At 40.0% G+C, this 22,987-nt stretch overlaps 3 protein-coding genes across 3 annotated transcripts; all 3 read left to right on the forward strand.

The window, feature by feature from the left end:
- Positions 1–877: 877 nt before the first annotated feature.
- On the forward strand, positions 878–14,805 carry LOC134813981 (uncharacterized). The gene is made up of 12 exons (XM_063821973.1): positions 878–2,770; positions 2,941–3,132; positions 6,552–6,715; positions 7,527–7,722; positions 8,076–8,231; positions 8,379–8,602; positions 8,778–9,033; positions 9,175–9,330; positions 10,037–10,161; positions 10,408–10,618; positions 11,746–11,854; positions 12,846–14,805. The coding sequence occupies exons 1-12, from the start codon at positions 2,621–2,623 to the stop codon at positions 14,765–14,767; spliced, it is 3,861 nt and encodes a 1,286-aa protein (XP_063678043.1). The 5' UTR covers positions 878–2,620; the 3' UTR covers positions 14,768–14,805.
- On the forward strand, positions 888–1,784 carry LOC134813896 (uncharacterized). Its single transcript, XM_063821858.1, has 2 exons — positions 888–903; positions 1,099–1,784. Exons 1-2 carry the CDS (start codon positions 888–890, stop codon positions 1,782–1,784), a joined length of 702 nt encoding a protein of 233 aa, XP_063677928.1.
- Positions 12,441–16,651, forward strand: LOC134825928 (protein SPATA45 homolog). Its single transcript, XM_063838128.1, has 4 exons — positions 12,441–12,452; positions 15,339–15,456; positions 15,575–15,671; positions 16,079–16,651. The coding sequence occupies exons 2-4, from the start codon at positions 15,349–15,351 to the stop codon at positions 16,099–16,101; spliced, it is 228 nt and encodes a 75-aa protein (XP_063694198.1). The 5' UTR covers positions 12,441–12,452; positions 15,339–15,348; the 3' UTR covers positions 16,102–16,651.
- Positions 16,652–22,987: the final 6,336 nt, after the last annotated feature.

Consider the following 22,987-nt stretch of genomic DNA (forward strand, 5'->3'; position numbering starts at 1 on the left):
CCTTTCTAGAAGATGGCTGATAATGCTGTTGCAGTGATACTGGGCACCTTAATTTTAGTATTTTAAAATCTTCCATAAATGTGTGATATGTATATAAATTTTTGAAAGCCAGGATGTTTTGTTGCTTGAAAAGTGGTTTACAGTGCTCTAGTTGGAAGAATGTATGGTCAAGTGCCTAGTATATCAATAATTATACAACAATTAGTTGTCTCTATAAACCTAGTCGTTTTGATTTTTAAATAAAATGTCCTTTTCTTGTGAAGTATTTATTAACTAATAACTGAAAAATGTCAAACAGTATATATACAATAAATTAAATCAAGTGTATCATGGATATCAGGCAAATAAGCTTGGCCACTACTGGGAACTGTCGTATGACATCTTTGATAGGATAGATGTGTCTGTGTCTAATAGGAATAGTTATGTAAGTTATATTAAAGAGAATCCATTGGTAGCTAAGAGGAAGAAGGTTAATATCAAAGGTATTTAGTTGAATTTTTTAAAAGTTTGTAATTATATGGTTCCAAACGTAAAGTGTTCATTTTCTATGAATTTATTTTTAAGATGCCCAGAGAGGCATTATTTATAATGTTATGTTAACGTTATGTTAAGTGATGCAATTGGCAGAGCACAATCGTAAATCCTGAGCAATACGCCAATAGATTAACTGACAGGGGATAGTTTGAATTCCTTTGATATTGTTTATAACAAAGGAATTCATTCCATTAATTTACTAATTGTTGTTTACAGATTTTTACTTCAACCAAGTCCATTTGTGAAGCACTACTTCCCATTTCCAATCATTGGAGTGCTGGAAAAGCAATATAATTATATATCTATATTGATGCAATATTACAAACTAACCGATTTTTATTCTAGCAGATGAAATGCATCACTCCCATGGTGGGTTGTCAGGGATTTATGCAGTCACACTTCCACCATTGAGTACATTACCATCTTGGAGCAGAACCTCCTTTCAGCATAAACAAAAATTGTCCCTTCAACCAGATAAACTACGCCCTCTAGCTAGCTGTGTTGCCAAAAGTTCTCGTAGCAGTGACATTGCATCAAGTAAAAGTAATAGCCCATTAACTTCAGATAAAGAAGAGAATGTGCTTCATGTGCTAGAGCTATACAAACAGAAAGTTAAGTATCTTACTGGCAACATAGACTTTCTGAAAGATGAGCATCACAAGATTTTAAAGAGCTTACATGAAGAAATTGAACGTATGAAATATGAGAACAAGGAGCTCAAGTTTAAATTGATTATTTCGGATGGTAATCCACCTGCTTGGATGCAGGAAAAAGGATGGCATGATAAAAAGGAAAGTAAAAGTGCAGTTTCAAGTTCACCTTCCAGGAGAAACCATAAGGTTTATGATGAAGAGATCAGTTTGTTGCGGGATAATCTGAGCCATGAAAAGAACAAGAACAAAGTGCTGCAAGAAGAACTAAACGCCATGAACTCACTTGATCTCGATTGCAATCTAAACGAATCACCTGATGAATTTGATCTTGATGTTCCTAACACAATTGAAGAATGCTACACTTTGATCAGCTCTCTGAGGTCTGAGAATGATGCCCAGCAGAAGGAGATAGCATACCTTCAAGGAAAATTAAATGAACAAGACAATTCTGCCCATTCTCAAGCCAGTGATCATCGGGTTATGTCATCGCTGCCTGCTTTGAGACCAGCCTTGCAAAGTAAGGTTGTTCATCGGATGAAGAGACAACAAATAATGACCAAAGAGAAGAACAGGCATGACATCTTAAAGGAGTTATAATAGAATGCTGATTTCAAATAATCATAAATTTCCTTGGCCAATGCAAAACCTTCTATTGCATTGACCTCTCCTGCACATATATTTCATGATGATGGAGATGAATGATGTTTATATTTATGTAAATAGATCTGTAGTTATGCATTCATAATGACTTTGATTGGTAAGATTGGTAATTTATTAGTATCACATAATAATGTTTGTTAAAATTTGTGAATACAGTATAGCATTTATTAAAATTTTTCATGATTTGGTTTGCATCTTTATCCAGATTCTTTTCTTCTGAAAAGTGATTTTAATCACTGTAATAGATTTTAAAATAATTGTTCTTGAATCTCAATGCGCGTATCATTATGGAAATAATAAATCATTGTTCTTTTAAACCAGGAACATCTAGATTCTAGATGGAGTAATCAAAATATTATAATCATCTGTTATTATGAAATTCCTTAAATAATTTTCAGTGGACTGGTTTCCGAAAATAAGGGTCAATATATAAATGCAATGTCGTATGTAGGTTCTGTAGCCATGAATTCCAGGGATAAAAATTGTAAATTTCAAATGTATGCCATCTGGCTTGATTTCGAAATTATTTATATACGTGTTTATGTGTTATTTTATCGTCTCAATTGTATCTCTTCACCTCGCATGAAAAAACTCTCGGTAAATAACTGATAAATTATTCAAAATTAATCGTATCAAAAAGCAGATCAAACCGTATTAAACCAGTAGGTTAAACTTGAAATTGATTAAATTATTTTATACGATTTACTTTATTCGTGATTTACTTCACAACACGAAACATACATGAACTATAACCAGAACTCTAATTGACAGGCATGAATAGTTCAGAGATAGGGGACTTTAAGAGCCTTGAGGGTGCACGTGATACATGTTCAAACCTGCTCACTCAATGGTTAGACGATTTGCAGTTGCTGTGGGGCGAAGTTGGCATCCCGCCCGAACAGCAGATCACTAGAATAAAAGTGGTAAGTTGGACGTCATGAAAACTTTCTTCATATTGGACTAACCTGATTTTGTAGATAAAAATATGTATTATAATATATATATAATACGTTGAAAAACCTGTAGAACATTAATTAACGTTAATTCCTTGAATGATAATATTAATAACGACAATAATATTGATATTCATCAGGTATATGAGAATTTGTCTGAACTTTGTAGAGCAATGGTAGATGAGGAAAAGTCCCGTAGAGATGGCTACATAGAGAACATCGCAAAGTGTAGAGCTGAATGTCAGAGACTAGCGGAGGAGCTGGAGACCTCCTTTGAGGAGCCACCAGAAGATTATACAGTCCTTAGAAAGGAGAAAGTTCTTAGAAATCAGGTAGATTTGAAAAGTGTTATGTTTGTACAATTTATAGACGACAGTTGGATATTTCTATATTGCCTCTTGATTGCATGTCCTTTCATCAGAAAGTTTCGTGTGTGCTTTTGATTAAAAATTGATTTTAAGATTATTGTCTAGACCTGCTTTCATCGGAAAAATGTGTTTTCATTGAAAGTGATTATCGTATGCAGAATCCATAAGAAATGGGACAAGTTGTGGTCGCGTCTAAATAGACAATAGACATTCAAGTTTAACGAATATTACCATTAGTAATATTTAATATTACCGTAAGTAATATTTATAGACATGCATAAGTTATACATTTCTTGTTGATGTGCGATATACGAACAGCGATGTCCCAACTAACCACAGATCCTTGCTCAAGTTCCATTATGATGAGGGTCCGTTTACATATTACGTATCGTACGTAATCACTAGCGGTTTCGAAAAGATGAATCATGACGCTAACGTATTTTCTACACAATAGCTGTTTAAAAATAATTACGGAAGGAGAGGGCCGTTGTGTAAGGGAGGGGGTGTCACGTCCGTCAATGTCCGCTTGTCTCATAGAATCCAAAAAGGACAGGACATAGGCGGACATAGACGGACATAGGCGGACATAGGCGGACATAGACGGACATAGACGGACATAGGCGGACATAGGCGGACATTAATGGACACCTAAATTGCTAAATAAAATGTTCAATTTTTGCTGTTATAGGGGGATCATGTTTTTTGTCCGTTCGGTACCCTATATTTTCAAAACGGACAAAAAATAGAGCGGACAAAAACGGACAAAAATGGACAAAAATGGACAAAAATGGAAATAACATTTAGATGCTTCCTCCTCCTACTCTTCCTCCTCCTCCCCCTGGGTCTTCCTGATCTTCCTCAGTCCTCTTCCTCCTCCCCTCCTCAGTCCTCCTCCTACTCCTCCTCTTCGTCCTCAGTCCTCCTCATCAGTCCGCAACAGTCCTCCTCCTCAACAGTCCTCCTCCTCCTTCTGAGTCCTCCTCCTGGGTCCTCCTCCTGGGTCCTCCTCCTGGGTCCTCCTCCTCCTCTTCATCCTCCTCCTCTTCCTCCTCAGTCCTCAGTCCTCCTCCTCATCCTTCTCCTCATCCTTCTCCTCAGTCCTCCTCCTCAGTCCTCCTCCTCCTCCTCTTTCCTCTCAGTCATCCTCCTCAGCCATCCTCCTCAGTCCTCCTCAGTCCTCCTCAGTCCTCCTCCTCAGTCCTCCTCCTCCTGGGTCCTCCTCCTCTTCATCCTCCTCCTCTTCCTCCTCGGTCCTCAGTCCTCCTCCTCCTGGGTCCTTCTCCTCATCCTTCTCATCAGTCCTCCTCCTCCCCAGTCCTCTCCCAGTCCCCCTCCTTCTCCTCCTCCTATTCAGATTTCAGTCCTCCTCCTCCTCCTCCTCCTCAGTCCTCCTCAGTCCTCCTTCTCATTTCTCCTAAGTCCTCCTCCTGAGTCCTCCTCCTGAGTCTTCCTCCTCTTCCTTCTGAGTCCTCCTCCTGAGTCCTCCTCCTCCTCCCTCTCAGTCATCCTCCTCAGTCATCCTCCTCAGCCATCCTCCCCAGCCATTCTCCTCAGCCATCCTCCTCAGTACTCCTCAGTCCTCCTCCTTCTCAGTCATCGTCAGTCCTCCTCCTCAGTCCTCCTCAGTCATCCTCCTCCTCCTGGGTCCTCCTCCTCCTCCTGGGTCCTCCTGGGTCTTCCTGATCCTCCCCAGTCCTCTTCCTCCTCCCCTCCTCAGTCCTCCTCCTACTCTTCCTCCTCGTCCTCAGTCCTCCTCCTGAGTCCTCCTCCTGGGTCCTCCTCCTGGGTCCTCCTCCTGGGTCCTCCTCCTCCTCTTCATCCTCCTCCTCTTCCTCCTCAGTCCTCAGTCCTCCTCCTCATCCTTCTCCTCATCCTTCTCCTCAGTCCTCCATCCTCCTCCTCAGTCCTCCCCCAGTCCCCCTCCTCCTCCTCCTATTCAGTCCTCCTCCTCCTCAGTCCTCCTCCTCTTCCCTCTCAGTCATCCTCCTCAGCCATCCTCCTCAGTCCTCCTCAGTCCTCCTCCTCAGTCCTCCTCCTCCTGGGTCCTCCTCCTCCTCTTCATCCTCCTCCTCTTCCTCCTCGGTCCTCAGTCCTCCTCCTCCTGGGTCCTCCTCCTCATCCTTCTCATCAGTCCTCCTCCTCCCCAGTCCTCTCCCAGTCCCCCTCCTTCTCCTCCTCCTATTCAGATTTCAGTCCTCCTCCTCCTCCTCCTCCTCAGTTCTCCTCAGTCCTCCTTCTCATTTCTCCTAAGTCCTCCTCCTGAGTCTTCCTCCTCTTCCTTCTGAGTCCTCCTCCTGAGTCCTCCTCCTCCTCCCTCTCAGTCATCCTCCTCAGTCATCCTCCTCAGCCATCCTCCCCAGCCATTCTCCTCAGCCATCCTCCTCAGTACTCCTCAGTCCTCCTCCTTCTCAGTCATCGTCAGTCCTCCTCCTCAGTCCTCCTCAGTCCTCCTCAGTCCTCCTCCTCCTGGGTCCTCCTCCTCCTCCTCCTCCTGGGTCCTCCTGGGTCTTCCTGATCCTCCCCAGTCCTCTTCCTCCTCCCCTCCTCAGTCCTCCTCCTACTCTTCCTCCTCGTCCTCAGTCCTCCTCATCAGTCCTCAACAGTTCTCCTCCTCCCCAGTCCTCCTCCTCCTCCTGGGGCCTTTTCCTGGGTCCTCCTCCTGGGTCCTCCTCCTCCTGGGTCCTCCTTCTCCTCCTCAGTCCTTCTCCTCCTCCTCCTCAGTCCTCTTCCTCCTCTTCCTCCTCCTCCTCCCTCTCAGTCATCCTCCTCAGCCATCCTCCTCAGCCATCCTCCTGAGTCCTCCTCCTTCTCAGTCCTCCTCCTGAGTCCTCCTCCTGAGTCATCCTCCTCAGTTCTCCTCCTCCTCCTCCTAGGTCCTCCTTCTGGGTCCTCCTCCTCCTAGGTCCTCCTTCTGGGTCCTCCTCCTCCTCCTCCTCCTGGGTCTTCCTGATCCTTCTCCTCCCTCTCAGTCATCCTCCTCAGTCATCCTCCTCAGTCATCCTCCTCAGCCATCCTCCTCAGCCATCCTTCTCAGCCATCCTCCTCAGTACTCTTCAGTACTCTTCAGTCCTCAAAATGTTTGTCCGCTAATGTCCACTAATGTCCGCTAATGTCCACCAATGTCCATCCAAGTCCGCCAATGTCCGTCCGGGTCCGCCAATGTCCGTCCGAGTCCGCCAATGTCCGTCTGAGTCCGCCAATGTCCGTCCGAGTCCGCCAATGTCCGTCCGTGTCCGCCAATGTCCCAAAAAACACGTCCGTTGTCTCATAGAATCCAAAAAGGACAGGACATAGGCGGACATAGACGGACATGACACCCCCCCCCCTGTAAGATGGCCAAATAGTGATTATATAACATAATATTTTAATATGTACGATTTCAGGTGAAACAGTTGATAAAAGAGCGTCAATTGAGGCTGCGTGAAGCAATATCTCTGCGAACACAAGAGGGGGAGTTATGTGCACGATTGGGGAGGATTCCTGAGTACATTCAATCAGACACAGTACTGACCAAGGAGCAAGTCAAGGAGGCTAACACTCGCATCGGGTAAATAAACGGGTTCTTTCTTTTTTATTTCATCTCTATGGGAAGTGGATATTTTTAAGGGATTTTGTACCATGTTGTCGTTGCTTTGTGATAACATTGTATAGTATTCAGGACCGTAGCACAGTTACACACAATTAGGGAATTTGGTGAGTTTATTTGTCGTAAACTTACTAATAATGGTAATTGGAATGTAGTAATTTGAGATATAAAACAATTCTCTACAATCAATGTACCCACTAAATACACAGTCTTGCAATTGTAAATATTTACTGATTTACAGGTTGGTAACTTTATGTTACCAACCTGGGAAATAGTCCGATTTGTGACTGATAAATTCTAATTAACTTCCGTGTATCAGTTCTTTCTAGAGGAATCTCTTGAAAAATACATGAATTCCCTAGAGAGTATACTTCAACACACGACACATAGGTTTACAATGTTCTATTGCCAACTCAACGTGTTATAAATCGCAATGAGAAATAAAAATATTCGTATATAAGTATAACTATCTCATATGGCCATACATTAAGGTGGCATGGCAACAGATTGGGTTAAATTTCTTAACGACAGGTTGTGAAATATGAGTGGCTTGAGTGCGTGTGATCTAGTTGATGTGTAAATTAATGTAATCCTTTGATCCAGTGTTCACAATTAACTCTGAGTGTGACTAAACATGGCCATAGACGTTTATTTGGTAATTCTTATTGTGATGGATTAAAAATAAAAAGACATCTTTGCTAGCATTTTATGTCCATTCTAAAATCTAACTGTACGTCGTACGCGTAGGTCTGTTAAATGATAATGTCTGCAGGTTTCTGACAGCAGAGAAGAACAAGAGAGATATCAAACTAGCGATAGCAGCTAAGGATATCCTAGAGTTGTGGACTGAGCTGAATATCAGAGCACGTAACGACAGGGAGGAACACATTGAGTCTGGTAACTTGGACTCATTCCAGCTTTCTAACGAGAACATGCAGTGGTTAGAACAGATGAAACAGAGCTTATCGGTTAGTTTTATCTTACTTTATATTTCCTGTTCTTTTCCGGTTTTTCACATATTCCCCGCCATCACTTATAATATTAGTATAGTATAGCAAATTTTATATATTTCTCAAATCACAAGCTAAACCGTCTTTGATCTGTTGAGTGTTTGAGGTTTGTTCGTGGTTACTTTGACTGGTTACCAGATGACTACAGTTAAAATAATTCAGCTTATTAAACCTGATGATATCATCTGTTATCAATAAGCAATGCTTATAGTCTATCGACCTTGTGATTATTTTAACATCATTTCTTACGCACAACGTCAACCATCACATGATGATAATAGCTATTAACTGACGTTAGTCCATGTTATCAGATGACCCTGGATGATAACAAGAGATTACAGAAGAGTCTCATGACCAAGGTGCAGAGTTTGTGGACCAGGATGGAACTACCAGAGGAGGATCAGAAAAAGTTTTTAGAGCAACACACTGGATATTCTGATGCACTTATTGTCAAGCTTAAAGAGGAGGTCAATAAATTTACTGATTCTGATCACATTTCTTTGAAGTGGTCAATTTTCGTAATTCTTGAACAATAAAAGCTTTATTTGATTACATTTACCATTTACGATCGAATCGAATAAAGAAAATTCAAAATTACCTGTTCCTAATTGCAGGTCCGACGGCTAGAAGAGCTGAAATTACAAAACTTGGAAAGATTCATCAAGCTGACACGAGACGAAATAGAGAAGTACTGGGAGCTTATGTTTTACAGTGAAGAAGACAAGCGACTATTTACACCTTACTTCAGTGAGACTGTCGGGGAGAACTTACTGCAAGAACATGAGAAGAAGTTGGAGTGTTTGGTTCAAGAGTACAACAGCTACGAGAACCTTTACATGTTAGTTAATAGAATCACCTACCCTCCAGTCATCATGTTTTGAATTGCAGTGTTTTGTATATTATGTGGAGAATTTGAAAAATTGATTTTTGTCTCTTAGCCCGCACTTTTTCAATAATATTGTCATCACTTATGTATTTAGATTTTAGTGCCTTAATCGTCCTTCATCATGCAGGACAATCAAATCGAGGAATAAAATGTGGGAGAGATACGAACAAATGGAGTGCAAGGAAAGTGACCCGAATAGGTTTGATAACAGAGGAGGAAAACTACTGAAAGAAGAGAAAGAAAGGAAGAAGATTCTCAGGGATCTTCCCAAGTGCGAAGACTCGATAATTCGTGAGATTTCAACGTGGGAAAGCGAATCTGGCAGGATATTTACTGTTTTCGGTCACAAATTCTCTGATTATCTCAACAACCAAAAAGAAGAGGTTTGTAATACAAGTACTAACTACTATCAAATTTGTATAATTCCGAAATTTTGGTACCTAACCTGAATTTAGATAATAATTCAGCGTCTGCTCAATAACTTGTTTTGTTGTTTGGCAAATAACTAACGCCAGCATCAACAGCTTCAGAATCGAAAAGATCAGATGAAAGAAAACAAGCTGAAAGCCAAGGAGGAGGCAATGCAGAATGAACTAACGTATGGAAGTACTCCCGCTAAAACGCCTAAACGTAGGATTGCCGGTACCACCATCCTTACCCCTGCTAACAAACGAACCAAGGTATAGTTTATATCATACTATGTATAAGTAATAAGTATTTACTTTTCAAAATTATATCATTTCTAGATGACTTCCCAAATGATTACGGATCTGGTGCAAGTTTTGAGTAGAATTTAAAGAATCTGTACCGCGCGGGTCCCGCCTAAAACAGGATGGCATGTTTGAGAAAAAGAATGTGTTTTGTTATGAGTTCAATTGTGTGGTTCTTAGCGATCTGTATAAGATCGAGTTACAGCACACTCAAACCAATTATCCAGGACTATATTAAGGTTATCAAAGCACTGTAATCTAATTACCGGACCCTGTCCTACTTAATGTAATGTACACTCTATACATTGTCATGTACGGGACAACTACAGGATGTGAGATCTGTGATGGAACCTCCCGGGTGTTATTTTCTACACGCTGTACATTCCATACATTGCATATTGCATGTTGAAATAATTTTGACAAGTTCACCCCTTCCGGCACCTGCCCTTTGTGACCTTGTGTCGACCCTGGCGGCTGGTTCTTGTGCCAAACATTACAATTCAATGTGCACAAACTTAGTCACCACTCACCTCCTTGCGATTCAAATTATAGCGCGGGAACAAATTCCAGTCTTTGAAATTGAAATCTCAGTTAATTTTTTGAAACGAAAAACGAGATAAAAACTGATGAGATTTTACTTGATATTCTATTATGTTAACGATTATATTAACTTCAGACGGGTCACACGCCCAACACAACGCCCACAAGAGCAGCCAGGACACCCAGAACCAGATTTGTACACAGCAGTCTGGTAGCCAAGTCTCCAATAAGAACACCCGTCCGTGAGAAGAACTTTCCCAGGTCAGTGTCACATCATAGTCGAATGTTACGTACTATCAATAGTCACGTGATAATAAATAGTCACGTGATAATGAATAGTCACTTGATAATAAATAGTCACGTGATAATAAATAGTCACGTGATGTTTATTTTTATTTTTTACTCGTTCACCTCACGCCCTCACGGCTTACCACTTCTGGAGCAATTTCGAGCTATTAGGACTGTAGATCGAATTCTGAAATGAAACTGAACTCAAACATTTGATAGGGTGGTAGTAAAAGTACCTGGTCAGAAGCGACCGGACACGCCCACCAAAAAAGCGGCACCCATAGTCGAGGAATTTGTCCCAGAAGTGCGAGCACCCGCCATACAGGCCCCTAGTACCAGTAAAGAGTCCAGTATGGACAGTGGCTGTGTCAGTGTCAGCAATTTAGATTTAGATAACCAAGTCGCTGATTACGCAGATTTCGAAAACGAGGTAACTTTGTGTATGTGTTATGTGTGTTGAATCTTCCCAAATCTTGATTCTTATCTTGCATGTCCGCATCTTCTTACTCTTGTTCAACTGTGATTTATGACCTTTTGATTATTTTCTTTTCTGTAAGATAATTGATTGGTTTACCATTGTAAGTTACAATACAAATACAATGTTAAACGATCTGTTGAGAAAAATCATGAGAAAGGTTGCAAAAGTTACTGTTGGACAAGGAATGGATTATATTCTTCCTATCTAGTCTGGATCTTTTTTGTACTCAAGAAAAAAAATCACTATTCCCGCCATGTCACTTTTACCTACTGAAGATATTGTCATCTCTTTGACGTATCTATTAAATTGTAGCGACTTCTCGCATATCAGTTAGCACGCAACTTACACTGACTCCACAGATTGTATTAGAACTCCCAGCTTCTAAATATCATGTGCTACGAGCATGCATGTTATGTGTTGTGTATATCGTTAGCTACAGTGGCCCTCGCAGATTAATATATCCTCCCAACATCATGCATGATCTTAATCTTATTGATTCTCGTAAACACTGCATGTTTCTCTATTTTCAGAAACTACACCAAGTTCTACAGAAATTTTGTTATAAATGTGCCTTTTTAAAGATCTCGTGATTTCTCATGTGATAGTTAGATCGTTGATAGTAAGATCACTGTAACAACATGTATGTGATTGAAAACAATCTTGCTCTTTAAGAAACATGTGCTTATGGTTCGGTTTTATTCCTAGGCGTCGATTTGGGCTTCAAAGCAAGCATTAATGGGCCCTCAACCGAGCTTAAATCCATCTTTGTGGTCAATTAAAGAATAAAGCAATCAGTTTTGAACAAGTGAGTTGGCATAAATCCACCATGCACGCATGTATAATGCAAATGTATTATATCAATCGGGACTGGGAGATTGAATAGATTAGACCAAACCTTTAGAATTCTTTCGTATCTTCAAATACTGATTGGATGTGTAACCGCAAAATGGATTTAATCTCATGAAAACAAGGACAAATTTAAGAGAGATAAGCCTACGAATATAACTCTAATCTCTATGTTAGAAAACTAATACTTAAATTAAACTTAAAACTATTAAATAACTTAACTTCTATTCCAGGTCAACCACCCCACCAGAGAACTGATGAGAAGTAGTTCAGTACACATGACAGCAAGCCCAGAAAACAATCCCAGAAAATCGCTTCTATTTACCATCCAAGAGTCAGATTGAACAACAATCACGTGATATTACAGAACACAGACTGTTGCTTTGTTGGGTTACAGTTGAAGATGACAGAATGCTACAACCCGTGTGCATGCGTTATAAATCAGAATTTTACCAGCGAAGTGACTTGAAAAAAAAACGCAGATGTGCATTGGCTTATACATGTTCTATTCAATGCGATATAATATTATATTCTATATTATACGTTTAGTTATTTTATTTGTTACGTTTCAAACTGTATCTAGTGGGCGTGTTAGTTGATTAACCTATCATTTTTCCCATTCTGTGCTTTAATTTCAATCCTGCTTTTTTCTTCCAGACCAATACGTTTTTGTCAGAATTTAATATCACACCAGGTTTTTGGGTTTTTAACTTTCAATCAAAGTTTGACGAAAATGTTCTATTTGATAGGCAAAGTTTTGATACCACATTTTTTGCGAGAACGTTGGAATATTGATTTTGACAACAAAAGTTACAAGATATATTTCTTGTTGCATGCTGGGAGAATCTTAAACTATTATTGATGTTTATTCAGCAATCCATCTTATTATGTAGGTTTGACTGACTGAATTGAATTGCGATTCATTTCGTTACATTTATTGAATTTTTGTTTATCTTCACTGCTGATTAAAAGCATGTTTATTTGACGACGAAAGAGTTCATAATTTACAATAAGGAATGTTCACGAACTTAAAGATATCTAAGACTTAATCTGACTTATCTAGTTATCTATCGGTCTATTTCAAAATCAGAATTGTTCAGTTGAAAATATTAGCAAATTGTTGTTTTGTAGAATTAACAAATTTTTATCCACTGCGTCTCATTATTTCAAAAGGCTTTGCAATACACCTGAAATGAAAAGGTCATCACTATTCTGCGATTGTATGAATAAAATTGGTATAATATATTCGGGCTTTAAAGCACCTGCTGGCATAGCTGCATAGTACACATTCGTGCCTTTTATTATAATGTAACTAATGACGCCCAATTTTTAGGTAAAATGGCGGCTCCACAAGTCGAGCTTGAAAAGTTCGAACGCTACAACCCAGTCAATCCTCTGCCAGAAGAAATCAGATCCCTTTCCAACGACGAAACTGTTTGCAAGTTCTGCGGAGTGTCCTACCTCATCCACAACGAGATAAAAAAGTTAGAATTAGAACTCGAAAATGTTAAGTCACAACTCGTAGGGTATGAAGACATGAAAGCGAACTTTACTAGCCTGGAGAAAGATAACAAAGATATGAAGGATAAAATTGGGTGGTTTGAGCTGCGATGTTCAGAACAAGAGCGGATGATCAAAGATTTGAGTGACAGTTTGAGTGCAAAGTCTGGGCAGTGTAGCGCTCTAAAGGAGGAATATTCGAGTTTGAGTGAACGTTTGGAGGAACAAGCTGTTTTGTACAAGGAGCAGACTGCCAAGTTATCTAAATTCCAGAAATATGCTAAATTCTACCCTCCTTTATTGAAACAACTTAGTCTTGTGAAGGAACAGGAATCTAAACTAAAGCAGGAGATAGTGGAGTATAAACATACGTTCGATGCTGATATAAAAATCGTCACTTCTTATCTCAGTGTCATGTCAAATAAATGCCAAGAAACTGAATCTAAATTACAAGATAGTCTTAACGAAACTGCTTCACTTAAAGATAAAGTTGTTACGATTACCAAAACAAACTCTGGTTTGTGTGAACAGCTTGCCAAAGCACGAGATAAAGTGGCTATGCTGGAACGATCTTCAGCTTCTCTCAACCACGCGCAACAGCAAAACGTGCAACTCTCCCAGATGGCTTCAGAAACACAGCGTGAAGTCGAAGAGTGTAAACGAGATCTTGCGGAGTCAACAGAGGAGAAAGAAAACCTGCAACGTACTCTGTCTGGAAAGAACCAAGAGAACACAGAGCTAAAACAGAGAATTAATGAATTAACGAAGAGACACACTGCTCAGATCGAGGATTTAAACAAGAAGTATCAGTCTTCTTTAGAAATGCAATCCTCTCTTAAGACCAAGATTAACTCTCATGTTGAGAATATGACTAAGGATAAGGAGCACATTTCGTCTCAGACTACTCGATTGCAGGTAGAAAATGGTGAGCTGAAAAATGAATTGGGTCGGCTGACTAAAGGTCTCCAAACTATCGAAGAAAGAACTCGGCATATTTCAGAATCTCACAGAATCCAGCTTTCAGAGCTCCACGCAAGTTACCAGGATCAACTTGAATCAGCTCTGGCTAATTCAAATATGTACAAAAGTGAGGTTGAAAAATTGGTAGCCATGCAGAGCAAACGTGATTCTGAACTGAAAAGTGCTCTGAAGCAGCTTCATGACAAGCATGAAGGTCAGATAAAAGTTATAGAGAACACTTACAAGCAGTCACAGATCGATCTTGAAAAACAAATCGATAATCTCTCGACGCAGTATAGCAAAGATCTACGCACGAAAGAGCAAGCTATTAAAGATATTGAGAAGTCGTTTTCTCTCCAGTTTGATACACTGAGGGGCGATAAAACATCCCTCCAAAACAGCGTCAATCAGTTGAACAAGCAAATAGCAGAGTATGAGACAACTATAAAGCAGTTGGAATGTAAACCTGCATCTCCCGCCGACGAATCAGATAAACTCAAATCACTTAAACTCCGGAATAGTCAGCTGGAAAAAGAGGTTTTAACGTTGCAAAGGATAGTGCAAAAGGAATGCGAAGAAAGATTAGAACTCACCGAAAGGTTGGATCAGTTTAAAGCTGAAGTCTGCGATAGAAAAGTTCGAGAAAATTCTGACGTGACCTCTCGGAATTCTGTAAGTTCTGTTTCTTCACTTCCTAAGGTTGGAACAGGATTGAGTCACAATAAAAAGAATTTAAAGAAGAAAATGCCTAATAGTAATAAGGGTAATAAGTATTCGAGTTGGTTACAGAAATAGGATTTTATCAGTCTAGCTTCGGCTCATCATGTGCCAAGTTATAGTATTTAATTTGAAAGATTATTTTTTACATTTACAAAGACGTTTTTGATACTTCAGATGAAATAAATTGTATAGCGATGTAAATAGCGATGTATATGTGACCATAATATGATTTAATGATATTAATTTATGAGAGAAATTTCGTCCAGTACCTTAAGTGTCTGATGTATCTCTATGTTATAGTATCACACAGTTACAGCCTGTAATCATGACGGATTGGCGGTTGTGATATCGATACCTATTTGACGAGGGCAAAATGGGCGGATGTTTTGAATTTCAAAATCCAGTAAACGCGCGTGAATATACGCGCAGAAGTCTATTTATCTATGTACAAAGCACGTTTTCAAGCTTAAGCGCGGCTCAAATCTCCTTGGTGATGGTATATTACGTCGGAAGGATCTAAATTCGGCCCAGTTGCCAGTAAACAAAACTGGAAATAACTGCTGGAGGGCACTTATAGATTTCCATCGGACGACTATACTTTATTTTGCGGTCTATATTGTGTATTATTCATAGAATCACTACCTATAGCTGCAAGGATGTCTAATGTTGAATCGTGGTGCACTGTCGAACTGACATCAGACCAGAGCCACAACAGAAAGCAACGTAAACATCATCCTGAACAGTTTAACAGTACTGTATTCCAGGTAAAAATACTCTAAATGTCCCATAATTAGGTTATGGTTGGGAATCATCATATTTTAATTTCGCAGCACAATTTTATCCTTATTTTATTAGAAGCTTACAACCTGATCTAATTTTCAGGCTGGAGCTCAGACAAGTACAGGACAATCCGGACGATTAACTAGTTTTAATACCTCTCAACCAAAGCTTGCTCAGAAGAAACATTTTCCTGCCAAACGTGAGTCAAAGAACGGTTTAATATCTTTTCATTTTTGGCACTCCATGTCCCATGATCCATCCCTCCACCAGTAACTTACACAATTTCCCCTAGGATGATGACTAAGTATAATATTTAATGGCATCAAAGTAACTTTTCATCAATCTGAAAACTTCCATCAATCTAAAATATAACTGCAGGCACTAATTACTAATGAGCAGTTTCACCATGGTTCACATGGCCACACAGCTTTCCAATCCATAAAGCTAACATGTAGATTGCCTAATCCCAAACCTGATAAAACCCATTTAAGTCCCGAATTATTTGATCTCCAACATAATCCAAGCAATTTAAATGTATTTGCCTTGAGGTTAATCTAAGTTTCATTTCATGAAATTTCACAAAACTTTAACTTCTTTTTATTTCAGATGATCACACGTTCCAAATCTAAGTTGGGAGCAACATTTAAAAACCCTGGAGGTACACCTCATAGCCTGGTGATATGAGAATCAGAGATTATACTGGCAGATACTATGATAGGACTTTTAAAGTTGAACTTTTCTTACGTCCACTATCAAAGTGATAGGCTCTCCATAGTAATTTCACAGAAGAACACTCCTTTAATTTGAATGCAGTTCCTTCGTGTCACCTTCATACTTTTTCTATATTCATTTCTAGGTGAAATATATTAACAATTATCGTATTTTACAATCGAAGATATTTATAAATAAACGAGACTTTGAGATCTAATATTATTAGGAAATAGGGGTGATGTATAAAAATTTGTGTATATAACAAGATAAGATATTTTAAATGCAAATGTTTCTGTAAAAATTGTGTGTATATTTATTAATATATACCGATGCTAGATTTTATTGAATAGCTATTTTTTGTTTCTTTCTATCAGTGTGTACAGTTCTTTAATATAGAGTATGGTATATTTATTTTTTTGATAATGTCAGATGTTCTTCGTATAATTTATTTTGCAGCTTTTAATTAAACTTCATCTTGTTATATTGTCTACTTTTACTGACCAGGGCAGAATAACCACATGTATCTTAAATATTAGATCATTTTAAGGGCTTTGTGGTATTAGCCATTCCAATTCTTGAATTAGGGACACTAGATCAGACCATTCGGGCTACATGTGATTCTTGGCTCTGTGGTAATTTTTCGATCAGGCAGATAAGTTTTTCTTTTTCAAACGAAGAACTTTTAACTCATTGGTATGGAGAGAAATTCGAAATATCCGAAGTAGGTTTAATGCAACTTAGCGTAAATAACTATAACCATGCACTAAATGGATTCTTAAAGATGCCCATAAGAACAGTGGCGTAACGAAGGACCCCGCTGTGCGGGGGGGGGGGGGTCAAAATCGTCGTTTGAATGTGGGACAATTTTGAAAAACTTATCTGAGGTTACTGGGCCTTACTGGGCCGCGCTCAGCCTGTCATTCCGCCAAATCTTTATTCGTATGTTAATGAACATAATAGCCTGGGGTCCTCAGGTAAACTGGGCCGCGCTCAGCCTGTCATTCCGCCTAATCTCTATTCGTATGTTTATGAACATGATAGCCTGAGGTCCCCAGGTAAAACTGAGGTACTAGCTAAACTGCACGTTTTGCTCTAGAAACACACTTTTTTAGAGATTTTACCGGCGTATTCTCTAAGATCGCCTAATTTGTTCAATTTTAGGGAGGGGCGCCAATACAACAGGGGGGCACATTTTCGGCGGGGGGGCGCCAACAGCTAACGTTACGCCACTGCCCGGAAAACCTAAGAAGTAACCCTACTCTAGTGGACTATTAGAATTAAATAAAACTACTATTTAACCCTAAGACCTAAGTAAATACTTGACCCTACAAATTGCCTCTAGTCTTACCTCATACTAAACGGCGACGGGCGATATTTTTCGGTTCATTTAGGTTTACAGCATGGGGACATTTCTACTTAATTTTGTCGTTTTTCTGTTCAAATCCATAATCAATTATTATATTATTAATTATTATATTATCTGCTGGATAGGATTTTGTATTTGGATGGCAAGCTTGCGCGCCACAACAATTCGGTCGAATTAACACGTATCTCATATGCGCGCACACAAGCCAGGTGTGCGCGCGTTATACTAACTTGTAACAATTAGGGACTTTTTATACAGGTGGAGCATTAAAAAGACACGGTCAGCAGCTTGCTGAGCCGCGCACTATTCGATTCGAGCCAAGTCAGAGTTGAATCATCAGTAGTACAGAAGCCAGTCTGAATATTATGCAATGGCATACGGAGGTGGAATGCGAGAAGATTAATCCACTTTTAAAGAGTAGGAACAAGTTAAACTCTGGAATGACTAATAAACTATCGATAGGTCATGGTTATTCTTCTCGTAAATACAGTGGTCAAAAGGTTAAAAAACACGTGAACTTTCTAGGTCAAGTTTCAATAATTCAATTTCTGATCAAAAAGACAAACTTGTATGTGTATAATTGTTGTAAACGATACCCCCAACGTAAAATAGTAATAATACAAAAGATTTGTCCGATCAATTAAATTGTCTTCAGGAATGCAATGAAAGTATTAATAATTCAGCACACGCAATCTTCTTGTAAAGCGGTAAAATGCATCTTTGATGAGATGAAATCACTGCAGTCAATGCATTTCTGGTCAATCAGAGGAATTCCACGAATTGTACCCTGAAATCGATTAGATAAATAATTCGACATAAATTCTGAGTGTAAAGCAATAAAATGGTACATGAAACAAAAATTTCATCGCTTCTGGTGAGACTTTTCAATTGCTCAGGACATAAGTGAATCCAGTATGCAGTGAGATGCCAGCAGCGCTCCCAACACCACTTCTTGCTAATTTGTCATTATATTTTCATAATTATGACAAATGTAACGCGTTTAACCGCCAGATTAGTGTCAGTACTGTTCGCAATTATCCCTCAGTATTCCAGCCTTACTTGCAGATATAAAGGCAAGTTCAAATCTAATAAATAAACGGCCCGATTATTGTATAATCATCCGCTCTGATCATCGGATATACATGAATATCAAACGAGCTATTTTGTAATGTACAAAGCTAAATTATTTATACAAGGGTGGATGTAACGGTCTCTCTTTCTCAATATTCATGACACTGGTTGCTGTACCAATGTAACTCAGGTCTCGTACACCTGTGTCAAAGTGAGGCCCTCACACAATAAGATTCTGGTTACACATGTAAAACAGGACAAAGGGAGGAGAAGGGCACCCCCAACCACCCACTCTCCAATGTAGAGGAGAGTCCGTTAGCAGGGCTCGTTACCGTTTCACTAATGAGTGGCTACCCTTTAGGCTGAAATTACCGCTCTTTGTTCCCCTCATGGAAGTGTGTGTAATTTTTAGTCAAAACCTAGTGAAAAGGGCTACAGGTTTTAATGATGTAGTTCACAGCGGTGGGGAGGTGGTGTCTCCTCAACATGGTATAAATGAGTCTGTGGACTCTCTTCTGACGTGATATATGTGGTCTATTAAGACTTATTAGGGGGAAGACTGGGCAGCACTTAGTAGAATGTGTTGCTACGTAATGGAGAGAAATGTTCACACTTTACATGTTGCAATAAATTGTAGTTTGCCTGGTTTCAGAGTGATAGCACCACGTTTTGAGATGATAAACATTAAATATTTGATTTTAATGTTTATGCTTTATATCAGGTGGTTCTTATAATTGCATTAACTACTTCCTAAGGTGCAGAATTAATGGATTTTAATCATGTCGGCACAAATGTGATAACCGAATTTTAATAAAAGACTTGCGAATTTTATTGAACAAAGCTCTAAATAGCTCCCTTTTTGATAGGGAACTCGTGCAATAGGGTCAATATATTGACGCAAAAATAATGGGTTTTGTGGGACAAAAACATTACGTTCAACGGCGCCAGACGAATGCTGACTGCTGAACACAATGCATTTCGCAATGTCTTAAACCGAGCCGCATTTATCGTCGGAAAAGTGCGAGATAACCATATATGGAATAATTGAGCTGATTAGTAGCGACTGTATTACCACATGCTCCATGATGGATGATCTGATTGGCCGGGCGTGGAACCCCCGACCAGCGAGATGCTAATAAGTTAACTACAGAGCAGGCGGCTTGCGAAATATGGCATATCCACAGCGTTATTATTATTATAGGGTATAGGGTATAGGGTTATCGAGCCTCTCTGCTCCACGATCTAGAAGATTGGGATTACTTCACCACGGCGACTAAGAAGGTGTTGCACGGTCAACCCCACCTTTAGCTAGCTAGCACCCCACCTTAAGCTCTTCGTTTCTCTCAATAGGGTTAGTGGCAAGTTCAGTCATGATACTACTCACTTGAAACTGAGGTCTTACTTTGGGGGGAAAGTTAGCTTATTGTTAAAGAGGGGTACACTGCACAGTAGGGGCTAATTTGGGATTTCAGTCACGTGATTGACAGCTGTGATGATTGCATATTATGACATTATTATTCCAAAATTAGAAAGTGTTCTGTCCTAAAATAAGATGGGGTAGGGCTGCTAAATTTAGAATACTATTCGATCATAGCAGAATGAATGGTTGGGTTAATAACCGGTATATGAAGTCTACAAAGCAACTCCCAAGTTTAGTATGTTGCAATGATTGAAATATTATCTCCAGAAATATTATCAGTAAACATTGCACCGCTAGGCGCTAGCTAATAGCTGGCTTTAAGTTGTCATTCTGTCTCGACTCTCAGTCCCTCAATACTCCGCAGCTCAATACTGATGGATCATTTCATTCTAAATATCTCATTATAGATCTTTACTCCACAGCAGCAAGTAAAAAGAGTTATAATGAGTTCCGAAAGTTTAAAAGCCCCCAGAATATTTCCTCAACCGGTCCGAATGACGTAGTAATAGTTTGTTTGACGTCACACGTGGGACGCGCGCCAGCGTCATAGTAAATGGAGGGGCTGTGTTTTGTTGTTGCACAATATCATAATATGTTTAAAAGGTTGGTTTATTCCACCCTTTTAATGGCTCTAATTTCAACTCAACTTTATACACATTAACTGTGTGTTTCTGGCTATTCTGGGACAATTGTCTCATTGTATACCTCACTTTCTGATCTACACACACAATAGCCGTCTCTAACTCAATGTGAAAGGCCCTGCACAGTTTAAACAACTGTATTAGAGCACACAAGTTTACTCTAATATACGGGCTCTATAGTCCCCCAAAGTAGTATAATGTATGATAGGTCGAGATAGAGGATAGAGTGCCGGGAGGCACTGGACTGCAGCATACACCGGGCAGCGAGGTTAATTATCAGCGTCCAGGTGCTACGATAATTAGAATGTCATGTGACCCGCAGGCCCAGCCCTATTGGCCTGTCCCGAGCTGCCCGCACGGTAAATGGTAAAACTATTGTAGCCCGAGGCAACAATTTGACCATACTTGACAAGGGTAATAAAGATAAATACCCTGGAGGGAAGACACGCGCCCCGCAGATCCCCCGCTAACAGGTGCACGACCTATAATTGGGCATTAAAGGGGTCACCTGACAGACCAGGAGGCAGCCTCATTGGTTACAAATCCGTCACGTGGTGGAGAACAGATCACTGATTGGCCAAATAGTTATACAGTAATTATGTAGGTGTGGTAACGATAGTCAGTAGTGCAAGGTCGACAACGTTCTCCTCGATGGTCGGTAAAATATATTGCACCACGTTTTATATTGTCAGAGAGATGAGACGACAGACGAGATCGAGCCGACCAGTCAGAGGGCTGATATAACTATCTACCAATGAGGAGGAGGAAGAGTTCTCTGTGCCTGATTTCAACGCATGTAATCATGTGGTCCCCAGTCACTAATGACCCAGAAATATTAAATATTCTACAAGCACAGACATTTAAATCTCGATTCGAACAATCCACCCACAAATACTGGCCTACATTATATACGACCATCAAATCAGGCTTAAATCTGAATATTTTCAATCCTATCCAATAGCATTTTTAAAGAGGTCCATCTGCAATAGATTTCAGACGAATATTCCTCATTCCGCTATATTACAGATACTAAATTATAGTTCAAAACATCATGAAATAGTTTTGTTATCCAATGCAGATCACTTCATCCCACACTTAAATGTCCATATCTCTCTCCCAGCCCACATGACTCCCTCAGATCCACATAAAAGGAGTAGTACTATGTACAGATAGGTCGAGGTACTTGCAATATAAGGCATCATGTCTCAGGTCACGCTACTTGCCGGAAGCCTATAATATCATACCGTACTGCGAGCTGTAATTAATTGTTTATAAGAGCACGCTATTATACAACTGTAATGGGCGAGCCCATTGGAGAGTTCAGGTCAGCTGAGCTGGGATGATCTTTGTTCCCTGCGGTTAGGAGGAAATCACGAGACTAACCTCACACGTGCCCGTTGGAGGTCATCATGTCACGTGACACAACGCCGGACATTTGAGTGGTCCGGGACACTCGGCTCGGTGGAAGTGATCCGCAGCACACTCGTACACAGTTCGTGTAGAAATGTCAAGTCAGCTGCCGGGTAGTATACCTGGATTTCAGTGACACTCCCTCACTGTGGATACACGAGTGGAGGAAGTCCCGAGTAGAGTGGACTCGGCCCTTACCTTTTAATATAAGGTTGTGGAATGTGGAGCGGAAGTACCACTTTCACTACCACTTCCCCTTCAGTTCAAGTTGGTACATGACAGCCAAATGAGGGTACCAAGAAATTAAACACAGAGAATAGGTCAAGTTCAATAATATCATGGTTACTGCCACTGCTCTATATTGATTATTGATCCAACAAAATTTCAGAGAACATAAATGATAAAAGACAAACATTATTGCTAAGCCTGGACACTGGACAGTTGCAGTGGACATGAAACATGCCTCGAAGCAACACGACTAATACAGCTAAGGGGCGGGGCCAGGGGAAAGTTTACAATGCTCATGATCCCACAAGAAACCTTCGGCCTCATGGAAAAATATCCAACATCACAAAAAGTTTCCTGAGAGCTTTGTCCCCATACTCTGCCAATGGGTTGAACCAAAAGAACTATCACTAGGTAGTATGTAAGGCCCGGGGACACCACCCCATGTTCACAATTCAAGCAATACAAGTGTCAAACCATAACCGACCAAACTCACAACTTCACAGAAGTTCACGTGTGAAAATGATAAGAACTGACAGAAAAACATCCCACGAAACAAGCGAAAGTGCAACTCAGCACAGACACACACAGATGGCCGGGTAGGTGATGAGTTCTCGTATTCCCTGGGGAGCCCGGGTAATTAATATAACAGTGCAATGTGTGCTGTTGAG

This window comes from Bolinopsis microptera, chromosome 1 (assembly GCF_026151205.1).
Source record: "Bolinopsis microptera isolate Bmic1 chromosome 1, MBARI_Bmic_1.0, whole genome shotgun sequence".
Taxonomy (NCBI): Eukaryota; Metazoa; Ctenophora; class Tentaculata; order Lobata; family Bolinopsidae; genus Bolinopsis; species Bolinopsis microptera.

Coding starts and splice junctions, on each gene's coding strand:
- LOC134813981 (XM_063821973.1), top strand. CDS start 2,621: ATGAATAGTTCAGAGATAGGGGACTTTAAGAGCCTTGAGGGTGCACGT. Junction 3,133..6,551: donor AGAAAGTTCTTAGAAATCAG/GTAGATTTGAAA, acceptor GTACGATTTCAG/GTGAAACAGTTGATAAAAGA. Junction 9,331..10,036: donor CTGCTAACAAACGAACCAAG/GTATAGTTTATA, acceptor TATTAACTTCAG/ACGGGTCACACGCCCAACAC.
- LOC134825928 (XM_063838128.1), top strand. CDS start 15,349: ATGTCTAATGTTGAATCGTGGTGCACTGTCGAACTGACATCAGACCAG. Junction 15,457..15,574: donor TTAACAGTACTGTATTCCAG/GTAAAAATACTC, acceptor TCTAATTTTCAG/GCTGGAGCTCAGACAAGTAC. Junction 15,672..16,078: donor GAAACATTTTCCTGCCAAAC/GTGAGTCAAAGA, acceptor TTTTTATTTCAG/ATGATCACACGTTCCAAATC.